Source organism: Heterocephalus glaber, unplaced genomic scaffold (assembly GCF_053883595.1).
Source record: "Heterocephalus glaber isolate CG9 unplaced genomic scaffold, H.glaber_assembly_v1.0 deba00001457, whole genome shotgun sequence".
In the NCBI taxonomy this organism is placed as follows: Eukaryota; Metazoa; Chordata; class Mammalia; order Rodentia; family Bathyergidae; genus Heterocephalus; species Heterocephalus glaber.
Genome location: NW_028258305.1, coordinates 25,339,253 through 25,360,918, shown reverse-complemented (window position 1 = coordinate 25,360,918; position 21,666 = coordinate 25,339,253). Strand labels below are relative to the sequence as shown.

The 21,666-nt window shown below is 41.9% G+C and overlaps 1 protein-coding gene across 5 annotated transcripts in view; it reads right to left on the bottom strand.

Moving 5' to 3' along the window:
* LOC147826996 (tRNA (32-2'-O)-methyltransferase regulator THADA-like) overlaps positions 1-21,666 on the bottom strand; it is a 191,415-nt gene that overhangs the window by 89,135 nt on the left and 80,614 nt on the right. For 2 of the 5 annotated variants that reach the window (XM_087216443.1, XM_087216444.1), the window contains one exon: positions 14,080-14,195. In XM_087216443.1, the coding sequence (XP_087072569.1) occupies positions 14,080-14,195 (116 nt within the window). Of the gene's footprint in view, positions 1-3,006; positions 4,982-5,004; positions 5,108-14,079; positions 14,196-14,599; positions 17,741-21,666 lie in introns of those variants that run through there. The other 3 variants (XM_087216445.1, XM_087216446.1, XM_087216447.1) reach the window with 3 other exon arrangements.

Genomic DNA, 21,666 nt, shown 5'->3' with positions numbered 1-21,666 from the left:
AGCTGACTCGACCCCAGATATTTTGCTGACCTTCCTCTGGTCTCTCAGAGATCCTGGTGGCCATATTTGTAGTCTTGGAAGTTCTGGTGGCTGCCATGTGGCTGTCGTCATGTTTGGTTATAAAAGGAAGAGCTGCTGTGGTTAGGAATCATGAGGTCTTTCTTTGATACAAGCCACATAAAGCCAGGTAAATGTGGAAGTGTAAATTAAATTAAAACAAGTCTCCTGTTCTGACTTCCATTTTTACCACAGCCCCCAGCCAAGTAACCATCATATGGCATTCCTGAAGAAACAAGAGGGGGTTTGTTTAATCCAAGACGCCAAATGGTCGTGAATTGCAGAATATATATTTTTAAACAAGCTATTTCCTTCCACTGTAACAGCAAGAATTCAGATCTGCAAGGAGGCCAGTTGGCAGCAGCATGCAGGCCTAGCAGGCTACCCGGGTCTGTAAGTTTACCTTGCCCTGGCATGGGGAGGAGTGTCAGCAGGGCCACATTTTTATGGTATGCACCAACATCTACACTGCCTTTCTTGGTCTGGTGCTTTGCAAGTATCCATCCTCATGACCCTATGTATAAGCTGCCCTGCAGCCCCCCTATTGTAATTTTTCCATTTAAAGTGAAGTCACCCTCCATGCCCTGCTGTGATGGTCGGCCAGATTCCATAGAATTCTCATGGGGATGTCATGCACAAAGACAGACCACAAGTTGTAAGTCTGTGCAGAGGGACCAAAGGCCCAGGCACAATGGGTTTCCCCTGAGAAAGCAGCTTTTGCTCCTGAGGAATGGGACCCATGAGAACACAGGGCCTTCCCTCTTTAACAGGGCCTCAGGGAGGCATTCCTCAAAGGCCTGCAGTTTGCAGAATGCACTGGGGTCCCCTTCTCAGCCTCCTCTGCGTCCCCTGGGAATGCCGCTGCTAGAGAAGTCCACAACCTCCAGCAACGGCTTCACCTTCTCCCTCCATGAAAGCTCACCTGTCCTCTCAGAGAACTCCCAGGGAGCCTCCCACTCCTCCAGAGGCCCTAAAAATTTTCCATCTTTCCTTAGGCATCTTTTTCTTATTACTCCACTAACACTCAAGCTATGTGTGGAGAATGATGAAAAAGAGACCTTGTGTGGGGCTTGGGATCTTTTCAAAGCCTGGGGAAACTGTTTTAGAAGGTGTATGTTTTTTATTCCTTTTATGAGAGATGCATGTTTCCCTCCCTCTGTGGCTTATTTAAAAGTAAAGTTTAATATGCTGCCAGAGAAATTGCTGGTTGATAACTTAATAAGCTATATACTAGGAATTACGGGAGGAAAGTAGTATCTAAGAAAACTTCCATTGTACAGTTTGAGGCTTGGAGGATATATAGTTATCACTGATTACACAGAATGCTAACAGCAGTCTTCTTTCTTTTCAAATCTTCCTTTCTAAGAATATAAAAAGGATAAGTAAGTGAGAAGAATGGGAACTTCTGGATGTTGCAGGAGAAGTGTGGACATATCAAGGTGAGAATGTCTCCTAGTGTGATCAACAGAAGTGTGGTAATATTAATTTGGCAAGGCACAAGCTGGACCCTCAGCCCTGGCAATAATATTAATGGTGATAATCATTAAAAAAGGCATTTTACTAAAAGTTTTACCTTAAAAATATTTCCATTTAATTTTATCTTATAAAATTCTTAAGAAGGAAAAATAGGCCTTACCATTACTACTTTTGCAAATCAACGAAGCTGCTCATAGAGCTCCAGTGACTTACGTGAGATCAGGGCAAAAGCTAAGACAACAAACAAACTGTAGACAAACAAATCGTATCTATGTGTGCCAAACACACTTAGATAAAAAGAAAGACACCGTGCCAAGCCATTACAACATGTTGGTTGCACCCAGATTCCAGTACCTGGCAGCCAGTCTAGGGGAAAGCAAGGCTGCTTTGGTGAGGACCACCACAAAGTCATATTTTCAGAATGGGAGATTATGTTATGAAGCCTTGGTCATCACACTGAGTGTGGTGGCACATGCCTATAATCTCAGCACAATGGAAAGCTGAGAAAGGAGAATCTTAAGTTCAAGCCCAGCCAAGGAAACTTAGCAAGACCCTTCTTAACATGAAAAATAAAAAAGGGCTGGGGATGTAGCTTAATGGGAAGACCTTGGGTTCAACCCCAAGGACCAAAGTAGCCATTTTCCATATTCACCTAACTTATACTTTCATATCCATTATTCTCTGCTCAATGTCAGCACAGTGTACCGGTTTTCAGACTAGAGGCTTTCCATTCACAAAGTGCCTCTAGAAGCAACTCTCCTGTGATCACCTGGGAGCACAGGGCCTATGGAATAAAGAGGGCCCCTCTGGCTCAGAAGTCCTGGAAGGAGCCCCTGAACTTGTTTGGGAGGTGCTCTTCCTAGAGGCCCTCAGGCCAGTTTGATCATTGAGGAAGTGGAGGCATTACAGGCAGCTAGGGGAAAGGGGAGAACAAGGAGGCTGTGAAAGGTCTCTTGCCAAGCTGCTCCCTCAGCCCATGCATGTAAGAGCAACCCCCATACCCCATAAGCTCTCCTGGAGGCAACCTGAATCCTTGCCACAAGGGGCCTATATACTAGGGCCGAATCAGCTCCCTATGATGGCAGAAGTGTTCCTGCAGGCCTGCACATTGCTAGACAACCTGTGGTCAGAGTACTGACTTCACTTCAAGGTAGTGTCCAAAAGATCACGCCCACAAAACACCTGTACGACTTTGGAGAACGAACTTGTTTACACATTAGAATTTCAACTTGTTGGTACAACTTTTGATCAGATTAAATGGCAGCCAGCCAGCTGAGAATGGATTTCTGACAAAAGGGGATCTAGAACAGCTGTTTTGATGATAGGAGTGTGAGGTCTTACAAAGGATGGCCAGCTCCTGAGATAAGGTCCTGGGCAGCCCCAGGGAATAGGGCTGCAGAATTTTCTACAAGGACAATCAAGCTGTAGGAGGAGGAAGCCGATCAAGAATTAAAAAACAGACTTGCTGTTTACATTCCTAAGCAGAATCATCTTCTGGGCCAGTCATATCTGTCAAGGAGGAAGATCACCTGGCCCTCTGTGTCCCTTCTGCAAACTGGTTGAAATAGGGAGTTGGGGTGCTTCTCTCAGTCCCTTCTGAAGCTTTCAGTGGAAGGGAAGCCATGCAGGAGGGTTCCATGACACATTTCAGTGTGAGCCATATCTATCATCTCTGTATCTTCAACATCTTGAATTTCCACATGAACTGTCTGAAGAAAGAATTCCACTGGATTAGGTGACCTCTAATTCCCTTTCCTGCTATAAATTCTGTGGTTCCATGGTCCCCTTAGCAATGTTGGAAAGATGAAACCCATGTGGTCCTAAGTGCATACAAGAATCTCTATGCCCATTACAGAGGTCTAGGCAGGCAGCAAGGGTTTCCAAGTGACAGGAGCAGAGCTGGTAAACTGCTATTAAGAAGTTTCTGGTTAATCCCCAGGAGAGGCTGGAAAGTCTTAAGATGTGCCTCAGTGTGCAGAGACAGCAGCTTCTCACCTCTCAGCCTGCGCCCAAATGTCTTCTGAATTCTTGGATCAAGTCTATGAACTTCTGGCTGATATTTAAGGGCTGCCTGTCATAACTGCTCTCCCCTACATAGGGTGTCTTCTCCTCAGTACTATCTCCCCCTGCCCACATTCTAGCATATGTGTTGACTGCAGTATGCATTATACTTTCTGTCCACCATCTTTACATGCTCTTCCTCCCAACCTTTGGTGTTTCCAAATCACACTCCTGTTCTAAGGCCCATTTCAAATACTTACCTCTACTAGAAAGCCCTCTCTGACTACCCTCATCTATACTCTTTACTTTTGTATTACATGTACTTCCATGTGTGAACCACCACTGGTTAATTATTTCATATGGATAAGCTCTCTCTTTTCAATTAGACTGGTGTATAACCAGATTCTTATAACCAACACCCTACTGATCTGGCACTATATATGCTTAATGAGCTTCCCACAATGCTGAGCTCAGTACCAGGATTCCATCTTTGTACTTGGCAATGACACTGTCACAATTTACTTAGCAACAAAGGCTCTCCACCAATATAACTGGCCTCATTCTCCAATTTAAGAAAATTAACCTTATCTAACAAGTAAATCTCACCAACCCTTTAAAGACTTCCTCCTCCTAGAAGACTTCCCAGACACTACTACCCCGCAAGTTGGCATTTATCTCTCTTCTCAGCTCCGTAAGACACTTTGACTCATCCTAGCATTTATTACATTCTTACTTATTTATAGTTAATTGAATTTGTACCAGTCTTACTTTTGTGGCTTTTGAAAGGGACAACATCATTCATCTTTATATAGTCCACCCTGCCCATTACATTGCCGTGTACTGTTTGTGACTCTCACGTGGCTTTAATTCACTGGGAATGGCTCAAGGAAAGTAATGATGGTGTTGATTTTTCCAAATGATGGAACATGTTACATGCTAAAGGGAAAAAACACTCCACTGTATTAGGGCTTTACATAACATAATGAGAATGTGCTGAGGACACTTAAAGCCTGCAGTCTCTTGCAAGCTAGGCAATGACAACATTGCCAGAACCTTCCAACAGCAACACCCAACAAGCCAACAGCTACAAGTGGAGTAAGTCAGACATTTCTAAGCCTTCTACTCAACTAATTACCATCTCCAGGTCAGGGATGTAGATTTCTATATTTAAAGAGTAGAAATCATCAGCGGTTGGGGCTGCATTCTTGTTGTACAGTTGCATAAAGGGACTATTTTTATTTCTCGCTGTAATATGAAGAAGCTTTGATCTTGGGCATCCTGCTTGAAGTCTCAGTTTAACATATTTGATCGCTTTTGACTGCTTTCACCCAGATCTAGTTCATATAAGCCCAGACTGTCAACAAGAAATGCTTCATATATTTTTAAACTTCGCTTCTCAAACAGCTTATGCCTTCAAAACTTCAGGCTATATTTTCAAAAGGAATATTTAATGAAGAAAATGTTTTGCACCTTGTTCCATTGGTTTGGGTTGAAATGTGATAAGTTAATGTTCTTTCTGTTTTTAAAAAATACAAACAGGATCTTAGCACGTCCTTGAACATTCTTGAGACATCTGAAAGGCAAGCGAACAAATATCAACAAGGCTGGTTCTAAAATACACCAACTCCTTTTCTCTCATCATTTAGACCTTCTCAAGGCCAGAGGTGACTTTAAATAGATTAGGCTGGAGGATTAAAGGAGGGTCCTAATGAAGCCTCCCTTCCCCCAATAAAATCTGGGGCTTGAAAGAAAAGCGGTGATCATTCCCCCACCTTCCTCTAAAATTAAAATAGGGCAGATTATTGGGGAAAATGTTCAGTTGAGAACAAAAAGAAAGAGAAAAAGAAACTGAGCAAAGACAAAACAAACCAAAACATAAGACACAACCCCCAGCAAGGCCTGGAAACTTGCTATGTGACTAACCATCCCTGTTAGGACTTGTTTCCCTAAAAGTTTTGGAAGGGACCACAAATGATAGCTTTAAAATGCCATATGATCATTAGAAGATTTTAACAATCCTTCTGGGCTGGATTAATTTCAGTGGCATGGAAGTGAAACAGCAACGTGCAGCTTGACAGAGGGCTGAGGCCTCTCTTTTATTTCAAGTCACTGCAAAAGACTTTATTGGGGGCAAGGAGTGGGCCAGCAGGTTGGGGGGATGTGGGAAGGGGCAAGGGGATGGTGGGTAAACGGAACCAAATCTAATTCTTGGTATTTCTACCTGGGAAGTGAATAAATCAAATGGTTAGAAAATAAATGCTACCTTCAGTTGCTGTAAAGCAAAAGAGAATCCTAAACCAGAACTTCAACAGTTGGCCATAGCCCCTTAGGGAAGAACTGAGATTGCCACACAGAAGCAAGGCCCAGCTTTGTCTGTCTAAGCATATTTTCCTTACACATTTAAAACCACATGCATCCAAAAGGCAAAACACTCAGCTTAGCAGGGGACTAGTAAGGAAGAGAAAAGGGAGAAGAGATGGGAGTGTAGACAAGAGGTAGCTAGGGTATTGGCTGTCTTGGGAGATGGAGAAACAGACAAAAACATACTGTCTGACTGACAGAGGTCACAAGGGTGGCTGCCCAGGAAGGGAATGTGCAGTTCCCACAGAGAGCACTAGTGCCACCAGACCCTTCAGGGCAGGTCACCCCAGGTTGGGAACAGGGCCAGGTGATGCCTATGGCCCTCTTCACAGCCCCAAGCCCTTGAGAACGAGGGTCAAGGGTGGGAGTATTTCTACCTGGAGGGTGGATGATCACACTGGTTGGTTCGGGCCCTTACTCTTCAAAGTATGCACAGTGTCCAGGAGCTGCAGCAGTGGGTTACCTGGAAGCTGGTCTCAAGTCCCACCCCAAATCTATCGAACGAGTATTCACTGTAACAAGCTCCCTAGGAGATTCATGTGTACACTGTCTTTCTCAGAAGCACTGTGCTAGAGAATGTTTAAGTTATGGCCATTCAAGGCCCTGCAATAAGAAGTGTCTGAACAGATGGAGGCAGCATGGTCTAGGAGAAAGAGCCCGACAAGGCACTGGGACCTTAAGACCTTAACACACATCAGTAGTTGTCAGCAGGATGTTAGTTCAGCTGTTTTCCATTTGAATAGGGCTAGGAATGAACTATATAGAGTAGTTCTTTTGGATCTAAAATTCCAGGTCTATGAGCCCAGTTGAGAAGACTGTTTTGTTGCCCTTTGTAGTGGTTTTTTGTTTTTGTGGTATTGGGGACTGAACATGTGAAGTAATAGTTTTAAGAAACAGTTCCACATTTAATATAGCTTGGCAGATGGCAGGGCTCAAGAAGTTGTTGAATAAAGTGATACAGGTATAGTCTGTTTTATTTAAGCCTCACCTTAAAAAAAAAAAAAGGGTGATGAACTTCTTGGACAACCGACCATACCAGAATATCATGTTTAAATTGCACTTTTGGGGGCAAAATACATAAAATATCTAAATCAGAAACTCTAGGGGTAGGGCCTGGTATTTGTAGTTTAAAAAAAAAACCCAGATGATTCTAACTTGTGCATTAAGAACACCTGCCTGGAGTAAAAACTTACCATGGGTCAAACTGGTACTTGATAAATACCAACACCGAGAACCACCAACTCCTATTTGGATCGGAGCTCAGCAGGGATCCTAATGGGAGAAGCGGCTGGGCAGGGCAGTGGTGAGGAACAGAGAGCAGCAGTCTCCATCATGAGAAGATGGCTAGGACTTGGCCCGGGCTCTTGTGGCCACATGGGAACTAAGGTATGACAGTTACTGAGATGTAATGTAGGAAGTCAAAATTAAAAACCTATCCATACTTCTTTGACTTATCTGTTAACTCATGCCAAGCAGAAATGCTAATTAAACTGGGTGTCTTATATACAGGGATTTGTCTCCACAGAAAAAGAAAAGTTGGTTTTCTTATACTAAAGGAGTTCTGAGAAGAGTTCAACAAGATAATATATACCAATCTCCTCATAAGGAACTTGGCACAAAAGCAGGCACTCAAAAAGGAAAAGTTTCCTTATCTAATTAAAAAAAAAAAACTCGGTTAAAATTTTGGTGGAGGTCTCTGACGTACTGTTGGTAGAAAGATAAACTGAAATTTCCCTTCTAGAAAACAATCTGGCAGTGATATGAAGACCTCTGAATATTTTCATATCTCCCACCCAATTTATTCAACTTTTGGAAATAAAACCTAAGGCAATAACCCCGAAATCACACACACACACAAAATCATGAAAAAGATGTTCACTAGAACATTATTTATGATGCTAAAAAGTGGGAAACAAACTAAATGGCCAGCAAGAAAGCAATGGTTAGGTAAACTTAATGCCTGATTATTCAGGTGGCAAAAACATGCTATGCTCAATAAGCTATGTTTTCAAAGATTTTTTGCTCAACTCAAAAACAGGCAAATTTTACTTTGGGGGATGTGTGGGTACTAACAGTAGAAAGAAAAACAAAGAAAGTCAAAACAGTGATAACCTTGAAGAAGTGGTAGGGTACAAGAAGTTTTTTGTTTTAAATATTTGTCATTTAAAGAAATGAATTGTGGCAAAATATAAATAAATGTAAAATTTACCATCTTAACAATTTTTAAGCGTACACGTCAGTAGTGTTAAGTACATTCACACTGTTGTGTATCTAACTTTGAGATCTCTTTTCATCTTGCAACACTAGAACTCTATACCCATTAAATAGCAGCTCCTCATTCTCTCCTCCCATATCCGTAGCAAGCACCATTTTACTTTCTGTCTCTATGAATGTGACTACTGTAGGTAGCTTTTAGAAGTGGCACCAGACATTATTTTCTTTTTGTGCTTGGCTTATCTCACTTAGCATAATGTTCTTAGGGTTCATCCATGTTGTAGCATGTGTCAGAATTTCCTTCCCTTTTACAGCTTTATAATATTTCAACTGTATATATCATATATTTAAAATTTTTTATTAGTGCATTTTAGTTATTCAGAATGAAGATTTCATTTTTATGTATATGGATATAACATACTTTAATCATTTTTACCTTATGTCCCAGGCCCTTCCCACTCCACTCCTGTTTCCCTTTCTCTTCTCTAATAGTGTCTACTTTCATGTCATCTTTTTTTTTCCTTCTAGATTCTATATATGAGAAAACACATGATTTGTCTTTCTCAGTCTGGCTTATTTCACCTAACATGAAGATGTCTAGTTCCAACCATTTTCCTGCAAATGACAGGATTTCATTCTTCTTTATGGCTGAATATTACTCCACTGTGAATATAAACCACATTATCCATTCATCAGTTGACAGACACTTAGGCTGCTTCTGTAGCTTACTTATTATGAATTGTGCCACAATAAACACTGACAGGCTCGTATCTCTATAGTACACTGACTTTAATTCATGCAAGGATGGAGCGGTATAGCTAGATCAAATGGAATTTCTACTTTTAGCTTTTTGAGGAATCTCCATACTAATTCCCATAATAGTTGTACTAATTTACCTTCTCACCAACAGTGTAAACAGCCCCCCCAATCCTTACCAGCATTGTTTTTTACTTTTCTGATGACAGCATTCTGACTGTGTTGGTAAGATGAAATTTCAGTGTGGTTTTGATTTGCATATCTCTGACTAATGCATATCTTTGGCTAATGATGTTGAACAATTTTTCATGAAATTATCAACCATCTGTATTTCTTTTGAAAAATGCTCATTTTGCCCACTCAATGACGGAGCTTTTTTGGTTTTGAGTTCTTTATATATTCTAGGTATTAATCTTCTGTCAGAAGAATAGTTGGCAAAGACTTTCTCTCATTCTGAAGCTGTCTCTTCATTCTGTTGGTTGTTTCCTCTGCTATGCAGAAACTTAATTTGATGCAGTCTCATTTGTCCTTTCTTGCTATTATACCCTGAGCTACTGGTGTCAGGAAGTCAATGCTAGTGCCTATGTCGTAAAATGTTTCTCTTCTGTTTTCTTCAACAGTTTCAAAGTTTCAGGTCTTATACTAAAGTCTTCGATCCATTTTGAATTGATTTTTGTACAGGATGAGAGATATGGATGTAGTTTCAACCTTCCACTTTATGCACACACCATATTCTGTTCATTCACTCATCATTCATCAACGGACACTTGAGTCAGTTCCGTGTTTTAGCGACCATGATAATACAGCTATGAACATGGTTGTACCAGTATCTCTTTAAGTCTCTGCTTTCATTGTCTGGTGTATGTATCCAGAATTGAAATTGATGGATTATAGAGTAATTCTATTTTCAATATTTTTTAGGGAATGCTATACTATTTTCCACAGCTATATCATAAAGATTTAAAAATAATAAACACAAATGCTTTCATGATACTGTCAAGTCAAAGAAGGAAGATACAACTTATATATACAATATAACCTTAGTTAGGCAAAAGAAAAAAAAAAGCATAGGAAAAAAAGATGAATTAAATAAAACTGTTAACCAATATAGTGGTTTCCACTATATTGTAGTAAAAGTAGACTTTTATTCTCTTTTTTTCCAATTTTGTACTTGGACATTTTCTATAAAAACACACTACACTGACAAGAAAAGAAAATGAAAACAGTTTAGGATCAAGTACATTTCTTTTTGGCTATGACATCATCTGTTACACTTCATTTGAACAGTCCACTTAGTTCACTCAGTTTACTAATAGGATCACACAGTGTACATATAATACTTGTACGTCCTCTTCCTTTTTTTTTTCTTTCCTTAAAGTCTTTTATTGGTACATTTTAGGTATACAATACGTTTACATTTATCATTGGGTGCTTGTACCTGTACATGATGTATCTTAGTTCTTATTTTTCCCCCATTACCTGTGCGCCCTTTACCCCCTCCACCCTTCCCTATTTACATAGACTTCGTTTCCATTTTTTAAATTTTCTCATAATTTTTCCTTTCCCTTCTTTCCTTTCCCCATCCCCTCCCACTACCCCTACCCTTTTTGGACCTTTTCCTGTTTCAAAGTACGTCCTCTTCCTTTTTGTAACCAAAGAAGGAAATACTAGATAACTAAATACATTTCTGAAAAATTTAATCCTAGTGTAATAATAATTCCAACTCTCAACCAAAATAAGTCTTTTTCTTCCTTACTCTGACTTGACAGAGCTTTCAAAATCCTTCCTATTCAGGGCCTATGGTCCAGCTGGGATAGCTGAGCTGGAGTCGGCAAACAGCAAGGACAGCAGACTGGGCCACCATCCAGGGCTAGGTGAGTCCTACCCAGCCACTGCAGGCCAGCGGCTCACCTCTACGCTCCCTGTTCCTGGCCAGGCACAGCTTAGTCTTCTTTCAGTAGTGGGTAAACTGCCTTAGCACCATGAGAGAGACACTGAACTGGATTGAGGAGGGAGGGTGGGAGGGAAAAAGGGAAAGAAGGCACTTGAAGGATTAACGAGCTGATTTCCATAAAGGCTTTGACATCTTGGAATGAAAAGTGGCCTGTAAGAGCAGGAGCCCAGTCCTTTGCTCAAGTCATGTTGCCAGCTGGCCATTCATCACCAGAAATTCCCAACAACTTCATAGCTATTGCTAAACCACCTCATATAAATCCTTATTAATCTTACAAAGTCAAAACACAAATATATGACAAAAGTCTTTATGTGCCCTCCATTTGAGTCAAAATTTGAAAACTGAATTAGTTATCCCATGCCTCCATGAATTTTTTGAAGCCTTCTTTAGGAACAACAACAAAAAAATGACATATCTACTAAAATTTTTATACTTACTGGACTGAAAGAACTTAGGCTAGTGATCAAATAAATTATAGGAAGAAAAAGGTGTTAGTGCTAAAATTTAAACCAATATTTTCTTTCTGTAATAACATTGGTTTTTCATAGCTTATACTAAAAGATACAGAAAATCCTTAGGGGACTCAAAGGAACATTTATTTTTCTTTCATGTGTGAATTACCAGGGATGCAAATGAGCCTCTTCAGCAGTGGAGTTTAGACTACTCTGTGCTGATCTTCACAGCAAAGGCACGCAAGAAAGTGAAGACAGGTCTGCTTGGAGAAGGGATCACTGGGTAGGTTCATCTGAGCATGGAGTTAACTGGTGTGGATGAACACCTGCAACACTAAGAGGCCCTCGAGGACTGGGCAGGCACGGGGTGGGCTGAAATTTCATCACTTAGACCCAACTCTATACTTGCCTATTTGGGATCTTCAGGGTTATCCTGTCAATGGGATGGCTCACATGGAAAGACTTATACAAAACTTTGGAATGTATTGTGCTTTCACAGCATGTTTTTCTTCCAAACTCCATTCCAGGCTCTGAACACATCCTGATTAATACTTGTAAAAGTGTATTGCAGAGCAAAAGGAAACCTAGTGTTAGGAACCATTCACAGACCACCTACCAAGTGGAAAGTTCGCACTTGGATAATAGAGAGTTGACTGTACTGGAAACAGACAAGTGGCTTTCCTGGACTCAAGGCAAAGAAGGCAGAAACCCAATGAAGTGCAGTGATTCATGCCTTTATTTTCTAGGGTTAGAAAATCAAGGAGAAAAGTCACAGAGGAGAGATGATGGTGATGATGATGGTGATGAAAAGCCTGATTAGAGAATAGAAAGAGGGCCCACAGGAAAGGTTTACAAAGACTTGGAGGACTTCTTGGGCTGAAAAGAAATCTGATGGTAGCTTTGTCAGCCATCTTCAGGCTGCATAAGACAAAGGTCCATCAGTGACTGGCCTGTCACTCTCCATCTTCTCCATTCCACCCAGTGAGTAGGGATGGACTTAAGAAGCCAGAGGGTAATGACTTTCTGTGAAGCCCACGAAGAAGTAGTAAGCTAAAAGGGCAGAAATTTGTTCCTGACAGCACTGTAAGAAATGTAAAGTCAGGATTCTTGGGGCAGTCCTAGCTAGAAGCAGAGTTTCAACAGGATGATTTGGGGAGAACCCTGACTGCCTGATCTCTAGAAACAGTAGCTAGGAGGCTCAAACCTATTAATTGCAAACAGCTGAGAGTATAAATGTGACCCTAAGTACCTGTTCTCTTGGGAAATGTGACTTGGGGAGTCTAAAGAGCCATACAGAAGACAAATGGTACTAGGCTTAGAGAAATACTTTATGATTAAGCGACTCCTACTCTAAATAAAATGGAGGAAATAAAAATTGGATTGATGAAAGGTCTACCATAAGCATTCTGACTTTCCAGACACTAGAGGATTCCTTCCTCAGTATTCCTGTCCAGAGCTATCAGTGCTGGGGCCATTGTCAAGATATATCCCCAGGGAGGGGGTATCTATCACCAGCTCCCATCACCCAAAGGTCACCTTTAGGAGTTGTCACTGTGACCCCTGCCTACTTCTTCAGCCTCACTCTCTGCCTCAGGAGAGGCTGACTTTCTTACAGCTCTTCAAACCTACCATGCCCTTGCAGCTGCTGTGTTTCTGCCTATGCTATCAGTGAAACCTGCAATTCTCCTTCCCTGGCCATTTGGCAAAATTCTACTTGTCTCCTGATCTTGTATCACATATATTTGTTATTACACTTAACCAAGTGAATGAAAATTACCTCCTTACATGTCTTTCTCACCTCATGGAATCTCCTGAAGCCAAGGCCATTTGTTCTCTCCCTTTGTATCTCCACCTCTTCTAACACAAATGTTGGCACATAGCCTGTGCTCAGCAATACTTTTTAGAATTAAAGTGGTTTGTGTGTCTCACATTGCCCATGACCTAACTTGCCATATAAAGTGGGGAGCCCAACACAAGTAAACAGAAAAACATTTAAGGGGGAAGGGAGAGACAGAAAGATAGACAGACTATTGCATCAGAAAACTGATATACTGACTCTTAATCAGACACCACATACTATGGCCTGGAATATAGTAAGGTCACTCAAAGGCCTACCTTGCTGGAACTTATAGAGGACATAAGGGGCCCCTGAAAAAAACTGTCCTGCCAACATCAGAGTACTTTAACAAGTAGGTTTTGAATACAATGTCACAGACAATACTCCCTGTAGACTATTAAATGAGAAATTCCATTTACACCTTTTCACATAAGAAATGTTCTAAATTCCAGAATAAACTAAAAATGGCAGAGATGAAAAACACACATGTACCTATCCTTTGCGCTGCTTATTCAAGCTACTGTACTGCCCACCCAAAAAAAGAGGGGGTAACTTCCAACCCCTCTCCTAGTTCACCCCTCTCTGTCCCTCAGTGCCTGCTCCAGTCTCTGACACCAATCTCTAGCCTCTGAGACAGTTTATACACATGACTGCGCCAATTACTGCCTTTCATTGTTCTCATGTCTAACACAGGGCTGGGCACACAGTGGCTATTAATAAAAACCAGCAGATTGGTGGGCAGATAAAAAGCCTTATTACCTGTCCTCTAGTAACTCAGCAGTTTTATAAAATTGTCAAGAGAACATTTTTCTTTCTTTACCATCACCCAAAATTCTAAAAGGATAAATATTCCATTAAGTTTAGAAAACTCATGCCAATAATTTTTAAACCTCCCCACAACTAGAAATTGCCATTCTGGAATGTAGTGCTAACCCCTGACAATTCCTTGCTCACGTGGAGTTTTAACATACCTCTTGGCCAGCCAGAGTTTGGCTTTTGTACAGACAGTGATGTCAGTCAGCTCCTGCTGAAAGTCTGAGTCCATCCTGTGTTTGGAGTCTGCGTAGGCTTGTAACAAATGAAAAACCTAAACCAAAAAAGACAAAAAGTAATATCCTGCTGTAAAAATGTATTTTTCCTAAATGCTCAGTTCCTCCTTTTATATTCTCCTCAAAGGAAACAGGCACCTGCAGGACAGCTCTGGTTTTGGAGGACACAGCAGTGGTGAGAACCTTATATTCTTGACCCATACCTGTGCTGTGGGTCCCTCACACGATCCCCAAACTTGGGGACTACTCTGTGATCAGTCACTTGCTGCAGGAGCTTATTAGTTAGAAACAGCCTATAAATGGATTTATTTATGTTAGCAGTCTCACATGAAAACAGAATATGCCTTTTTCTTTTTTTGCAGTGCTAGGATGAAACCCAGGTTCTCATGCATGCTAGGCAAGTGCTCTATCACTGAGCTATGCCCCAAACCCTACAATGTACCTTTTAGAGTCAAAGTCTTTCTATAGGAAAAATAAACTTCCTCAGAGTCTAAACTGGTTTACATGTTTGGGTTCACCCGAACAGTGCTGGCTTAAGAGGCAGGCACACCAATGTTTGCCTCTTCAAATAATGGGTAGTGATAGAGCAGATCCTCTCTTAGAGGTCAGCTGTGGGGCAGCAGTATGGACGCACCACACTCTTACTCTTATGCACATTCTGTGCCAGAATTAAATAGAGCAAGGCGACCCTGTCATCTCTCTAGTGGCCTATATTTAGAACGATGGCCACAGTTCCAGCAGACAAGTGACACAGGCCATGTGCAAGTGTGTGTGCTCTGCAATGACATCCACAAAACCTCTGTGAGGAGGACAAATCTGCAGCAGAGAATGAAAGGGAATTAAGGGTAGCTGAGATTCTCTGACCTTCACAAGTGCCAAGGAGAAGGACGCATGTGAGAGAAATCTTCAGCTTTGGGACCCCTTACCTAAACCAAGGGGAAAAGGTGTGGAGGAAAGCAAGAACAGATAAACACACCAAGAATTTTAACGTCTATTTTAATATTTGTTGTGGTTTTTTTTCTCTATTGCATCCTTCACTGGAGCAGCAGATGACTCTTTCTAAGTAAACACATTCAGCTTTTTCTTTTTTTTTCTTCTTGTCTGCTAATGAAAGACTGGGCTCACAGTAGTGAAGTAATTGAGAGTTAGATATAGAAGGGAATAATAAGAAAAAGTAAGAGGCTAAGATAAAATAGGTCCAGAATTGTCAGACCCTAAATGAGTGAGATGGCAGGTTTTCCTGGGCCACACATCTGCAACTGCCACCAACAATACATGCTGAGTACCTTCTGTTTAAAGGATCAAAATAAATCTTATTTTACTATATGTAACTATTATTTTCTTCTTAAACAGAACTGTACCAGAGAATGCACACAAGTCCCAATGTGGAGGCCAAAAAATGCTTTCTCTCATAAAAGATCTGTTATTACCGAAGCAACAGATCAGATGTCACTCCTTCCCCACACTCCCTCAGGGACCCAAACCGCCCATGTGGAGTCTAGAGAACTGGGTCTGGCTGGAGCTGCTGTTCTTATGTGGAGACTGCCAGAGGGAAAAATGCCTCCCTTAGCCTCAGTCCCCACTGTCCTGAGAGCTGGCAAAGTCACTAGCACTTGCTTTCTTTTCTCCACAGCTGCACCAAACCAACCACTGGGGCTTTTTATGTTGTCACAGGATCATAATTAATCAGCAGACATAGGCAAAATACATGACTTTGGAATTTACTTGTGAAGAACGTGGTGGGATTTTCAAATGCTTCTCATTTAGAAGTGATCACTTCAAAAATAACTCCTGATGGATGTTTAAACTTAGTCCTATATTTGCTCACCTTGCTTGGCAAAAACAAGCCTGTTTTTGAAACGCTTGGTAGCTCTGGTTTATGAAAATCAGCCTACAGGTCCATCAATTCTGTCACCTTGGGCACAAACCAGACAATTGTGATCCTGGTTATTTACTAGGAATGAATGGAAAGTGATCTGTTTACACAGGACAACTGGTGAGAGAGGTGCACTTAGAAGAACCTGGTGGAAATAAGCAAGTGGAAGAGACAGAGCTACATAAATGAAGATCAGGGTCAGAGAAGTCAAGGAAAAAATGGGGCAGGGAAAGAGAAGGGAGAGAGAAGCCAAAGGAAGAGGAGAGGAAAGTTTTGTAAGTAAATGTATGAAACTGGTTGTTTTTAAAGATATTTTTCTTTCAGAAAATTAATGAAAATATTTTAATACACAACCACCCTCACATGACATTTAGTATTAGGTTCAAGAAAAATAAGGCCATCCTTTGGTGTGAGGTCCAGGCCCGAGGCCAGGGTTCTGGAACTAGGATCTGCGGTCAAGCCATGTGCTCCTGGCAGCTCCTGGGAAGGGTCATTTGTCCATCAGCTCTAAAGGCTGCCAAAGGCAAGGTGGTGCCTCTTTCCCCCTGGTCTGAAGTTCTGATGCACAGATTCTGGGCTAAAAGTGTGGCTGGGTGCAGGCCTGGGATAATTTGCAAACAGCCTTTAATACCAATTTGCCCTGAACCAAGTACAGAGGCCCCTAAAGCTGCCAGGCCCTGGGGCAGTGGTGGTGAAACTATGGCATGAATGCCTTAGTGGGCACGCAGAGCCCACTCTGTTGGAACTCAAGCCAAGTCACCCCAGCCAAGGTCTGACAGATTATCAGCATGCATGCAACAGCAAAACTCACATTAATTGTACAAAAGCACACCTTATGCCAACTTTTATCTCTCAATAAAAAGCCGTTTGTATCATTGAAAGCTCTGTTATTGTATTTTTCTTTTAAGACAAAAGATGTTAATGTAAGAGTTGTTTTTTCTAAACCAAAACCTCAGTATACAGGTTTAACTGCAGTGTTGGCACTTAGTGGATAGTTGGGTTTTGTGTTGCACTTTGGGCACTTGGTCTCTAAAAGGTTTGCCATCTTTGCTCTAGGGGAAGGTGACTGAATACACATGAGAACACTGAGCAGTTGAGTTTCATTTTAGGTGTCCCAAATTTGTGACAGGATTCAAACATCCAGTCAACAAATATTTACTAAGCAACTATTATTACCAGGTACTGCCTGGGGGTATGCAGCAGAGACCAAGCAGTCCTTGCTCTTCTGTAGCTTACATCCTAGTCGCGGATAAGAGGAAAATCCACAGCCTCTCTGGTGCTTCCCGGTGGGGATTTATAACCTGGACAGCTGCATCGCCAGCACTTTCCTTTCTATGGCTGACCTCACCCTCCAACAGTCTGGTACATAGTAAGAACACAACAAGCGTTTGCCACATTAACTGATGTTGATATTGAGGGCCTCTTTTCAAAGAGCTGTAAAACGCAGTGCTCCTCACTCCAGTGGCTAGGAGAGGCAGCAAGGCTAGATAAATGGTCAGAATCCAGCCACAGTGGAAGGGCACAGGCTTTGGAGTTGGGTAGACATGGATTTAAACCAATTTACAGCTGTGGGGCTTCAGATGACTGACTTAATCTGTAAATGGAGTATTTAATGGTCCCCTCTTTATCTGAAGAGGACATATGTCAAGACCCTCAGGGGATGCTTGAAATCTCAGATGTACTGAACCTTACATATAGCATGTTTTTTTCCTATATTCACATACCTGTGGCAAAGTTTAATTTATAAATTAGTCACAGTAGGAGATTAAGGACAGTAACTAATAATAAAACAAAAAATGATATATTGTAATAAAAGTTATTTAAAACTTATAAATTGTTTATTTCTGGGATTTGATATTTAATTTTTTTGGGCTGCAGTTGATTGCAGCTAACTGAAATTACACAAGGAGAAATTGTGGATGAGGGGGCTACTGTAATAATATCTACCTTGTGTGACTGTAGAGAGGTTCAGAAGACTATAAATACTACTTGGCAATGCACTAGGAACCTGATAAAAATGTCGGTTCTTTTCTATGTTGTCTACTCCCTTCCTTCTAGTTCCATTCTAAAAATAAACAGCCAGAGAAGGCTTTGCAGAAGGACTGATATTCTTATTTGGTCTTGAAAAGAATCTTGCCAGGATTAAGGAAAGAGTATGCAAGCAAAGAAAATCAAATTTTTAACAGATTTTAAGGCTTATTTAAAAATATTTATATTACGAACAAAAAGTGAAACAACATAAACTGTGAACTTCAGTTAATAATGATGTATCGATACTGGTTTGTTAACTGCAACAAATACACTACACTAGTGAAGATATTAATAGTAGGAGAAATCTGGAAGGAGGGGGCAGAGAGCAAAGGAACATATGAGCACTCCCTATGTTAACAACTCAATTTTTCTATAATTCTAAAACTGTTGTTAAAAATTAAGATTGTTCGGTGCATGCCTCGCAAGGGCAAGGTCCCGAGTTTGATCCCCGGTACCAAAAAAAATAAATAAAATCAATATTGTTCTACTAATTAAATAAAAGTATTGGTACTGCTCAGGGACAGCTAGTAGCTCTGTATGACAGGAAAACAGGCTGGCGGTGTACAGAGCGGTGGGGTCAGATTGAGAAAGCTCTGAACAATAACCTAAGGGTGGGTCCTGCCCTGCTGACAGCAGAGACCTGCCCGGAGAGTGCACTTCAGTGGCAGGGGTGGTGATCTGGGGAGAAAAGCCAGGGCAGGGTGCAAGCTACAGCAGAAAGGAAGAGGTGCAGGACCACAGCAGGTGTCTAGACAAGCGGTGGGAGGTGCAGAAACCAGGGGCTCAAGGTTAACATCAAGGCCAACAGCCTGTGGCCAAGAGCGGCTTTATTTGGCTCATGCAGTATTTTCAAACATTTATGAACTGGGAGATATCACTTCAAAATCATCCTGATTTCTGACTTCTAAAAGGTCAGAAGATTCAGCTATTGTGGGCCCAACTTCCTGCAGGGCGACAGTCGCCTGGCTGCCCTGAGAGCACAGAGCACTCTGGTCCACCATCCCCGCTCGTGCTCATGACTCTGGTCACTAGAGCAGAGTCCCAAAGCCACTTACCAATGCTCACGCACTCTTTCTCTTTTAAATTTTGGAAAATCAAGAGAAAATGAAATCTTTACTAAGCCTAAATCTCTATCATGAGTTTGAAATCAAAGGATGGACAGGAAGGGCCATGATCTCCTTGGTTCCCATGCCTGGCCCATCAGGACTCCTTGGCCCTACCCCCACCTAAACTCCAGAAGCAGTGGAACAGGGGAAGGGATGCATTTCAGAGATCGGGGTGGTGGTGGCAGGGGGACTGCAGAGGCAGGGCCTGGAGATTGGTGTAGACAGAGCTGGGTGTCAGGAAAGAGATTCTTTTTGTGTGTGTGGTGTTGGGGATGGAACCCAGAGCCTTGTATGTAGTAGGCAAGCATTCTACCACTGGGTCACACCCACAGCCCCAGGAAAGAGACTCTTAACTTGGGCAGCTACTGAAGGAGGAAGGGGAGACCATCTTTCAAGACCAGGATCATCAGAGAGTAAGCAGCAGGTACGAGAATGGGGGAAGGGGAATGGGAGAAGGGGACTGAATGAGTTTGACTGGGAACATCTATGCCTTGGTTGCTCTTGTTAGGGTAATTTATTCCCAAAACAGGAATTCTTTTGCAATGAAAGGGAGCTCTATTAATAATCACACTGGGACAAACAGAGGACAGACAGTTACCCCTAGTTATAGCCGGCTCCTTGAAGAAGGGTCAGAGGTGGATTTAGAGGTGTCAGCACAAGAAAACAGAAGAAAGCTCTGTCACCTTCAGATAGTTATTCTCAGTTAGAAAGAGACCGAAAGCACACATGAACTAGCCAAGGGCAGAGCACCAGCCTCCCCGTGACTATCACAGACATGGGACAGTCAGCCTTGACCTGGGGAGGGAGTCACCCGGATCAGTCGAGAGGAGCAGGGGATGTACTACAGGCGGGCCAGGGAGTGCCTGGCTGGATTTCCCATCCTCAAAAACACCAGCAAGCCTCAATGGAACTCCAAGCAGTTCTCTGTCCCCACCAAACCCCATTCTAAACACAGGAAGGGTCAGGGGAGCCCCAAATATCTGCACAAAGCACAGGGTCCATTTGGGCAACTTAGAATCTTAAAAGCAACTCCACAGAGAACAAATGTACTGCTCTTTTTGGGCCTAAAAAGAGTCATGAGGCAGTTCCCTGAAAAAAAACTCACACTGCACTAGTAAAATATGTCTAGTTTATGCTGCTGGACTAAAATAGTGACTTGTATTAGACAAGATCAAGATGATATATAGTTGTTTGGGAATGCAGCTCTGAGATGGGTTTTCCTTCTCACCAAGCATGGCTTCCAGGCAATTTTCCCACTTATAAAATCAACAGCAGCTGAACTCCAGAAACTAGCAGGATCCAGCAATAACAGGACAAGGTTAGGCAGGCCATGAAAAAGGCCAACTCCAGTAAGAAGAGAGATGGTCACTTCAAAGGTCAGATATAATTGGGTGAATGTATTGGAACCATTAACAATCCCAAATTCTGAAGATCAACAAATCTAGGGCTGGGGCTTTAGCTCAGTGGTTCTGCCACCTGCCTCGCAAGCGCAAGGTCCCAAGTTCGATCCCCGGTATGAAAAAAACCAAAAACCCCCACAAATCTATCCACTTTTTCAATTGTATTTTTTTAAAACTAAATTTGATCTATTTCCTTTTTCGCCATGCAAAATGCAGAGACTGTGGGTGAACACATCTGACCCGATCCCATTCAGCCAAGTACAAAATTTCTGTATCTTCCTTTGGCTTTGTCTTCTCTCTGCATTGCTCCAACCCCCCAGCTAAGTCAGGGCTGCATTTTTCCAACCTCAGTGTTTACATAAGATTTTATTTCGGTTGGTAGGTAAAACATCTGTATTTTTTCAGGGACTTAAATAAATGATCTATGCCGGGAATGTACAGTATAGAGTGATGTCAGGCCCCCTTTTTTTCTTGACTCACTGGGCAGAACAGGCAAACATTGTTTCAGCCTGTAGTTGAGAATGTGAATATTTATCCTGTCGACTTAATTCATACAAACAGAACTAAAGGCAGGCAAGCAGGAAAGAAGGCAGAAGTATTTTATGGCTTTAAGTCAGACTGGGAAGTGTGTGGGGGGGTGTGTAAGGAAGAGAATGGTTGAGGGAGGAATCTAAACTTTCTAATTCACAAAAATATGCCTAATCACATAACAGCTAGAAACAGATATAGCAAAAACTACTGAAAAGGCAGATGGTATTTGTATGTGTGTGTGAGACAGGATGGGAAAGAAAGAGAAAAATTCTCTCACTTATATGTCATTTCTCATCATTACAACATAGATTCTGAATTGTTTTCTCTTTCAGGCATATGAATAGGAAGCCCAAATGGACATGGCTTCTCAGGACCATCCCTCTAGCTGCTGACTTCCAAATGCTGGGCATATGTACCTACCTATGTCATCTGTACAGAAAGCTCAAAGTCCTGTTTTCTGTCACCAACCCAACTGTTACCAGCCTTCAAGGGTCAAACTGGGTTAGATGCAGGACCTTAAGAAACCTGAGCCCCTCAGCCAGGCCAATCCGTAGAAGCCTTAGTG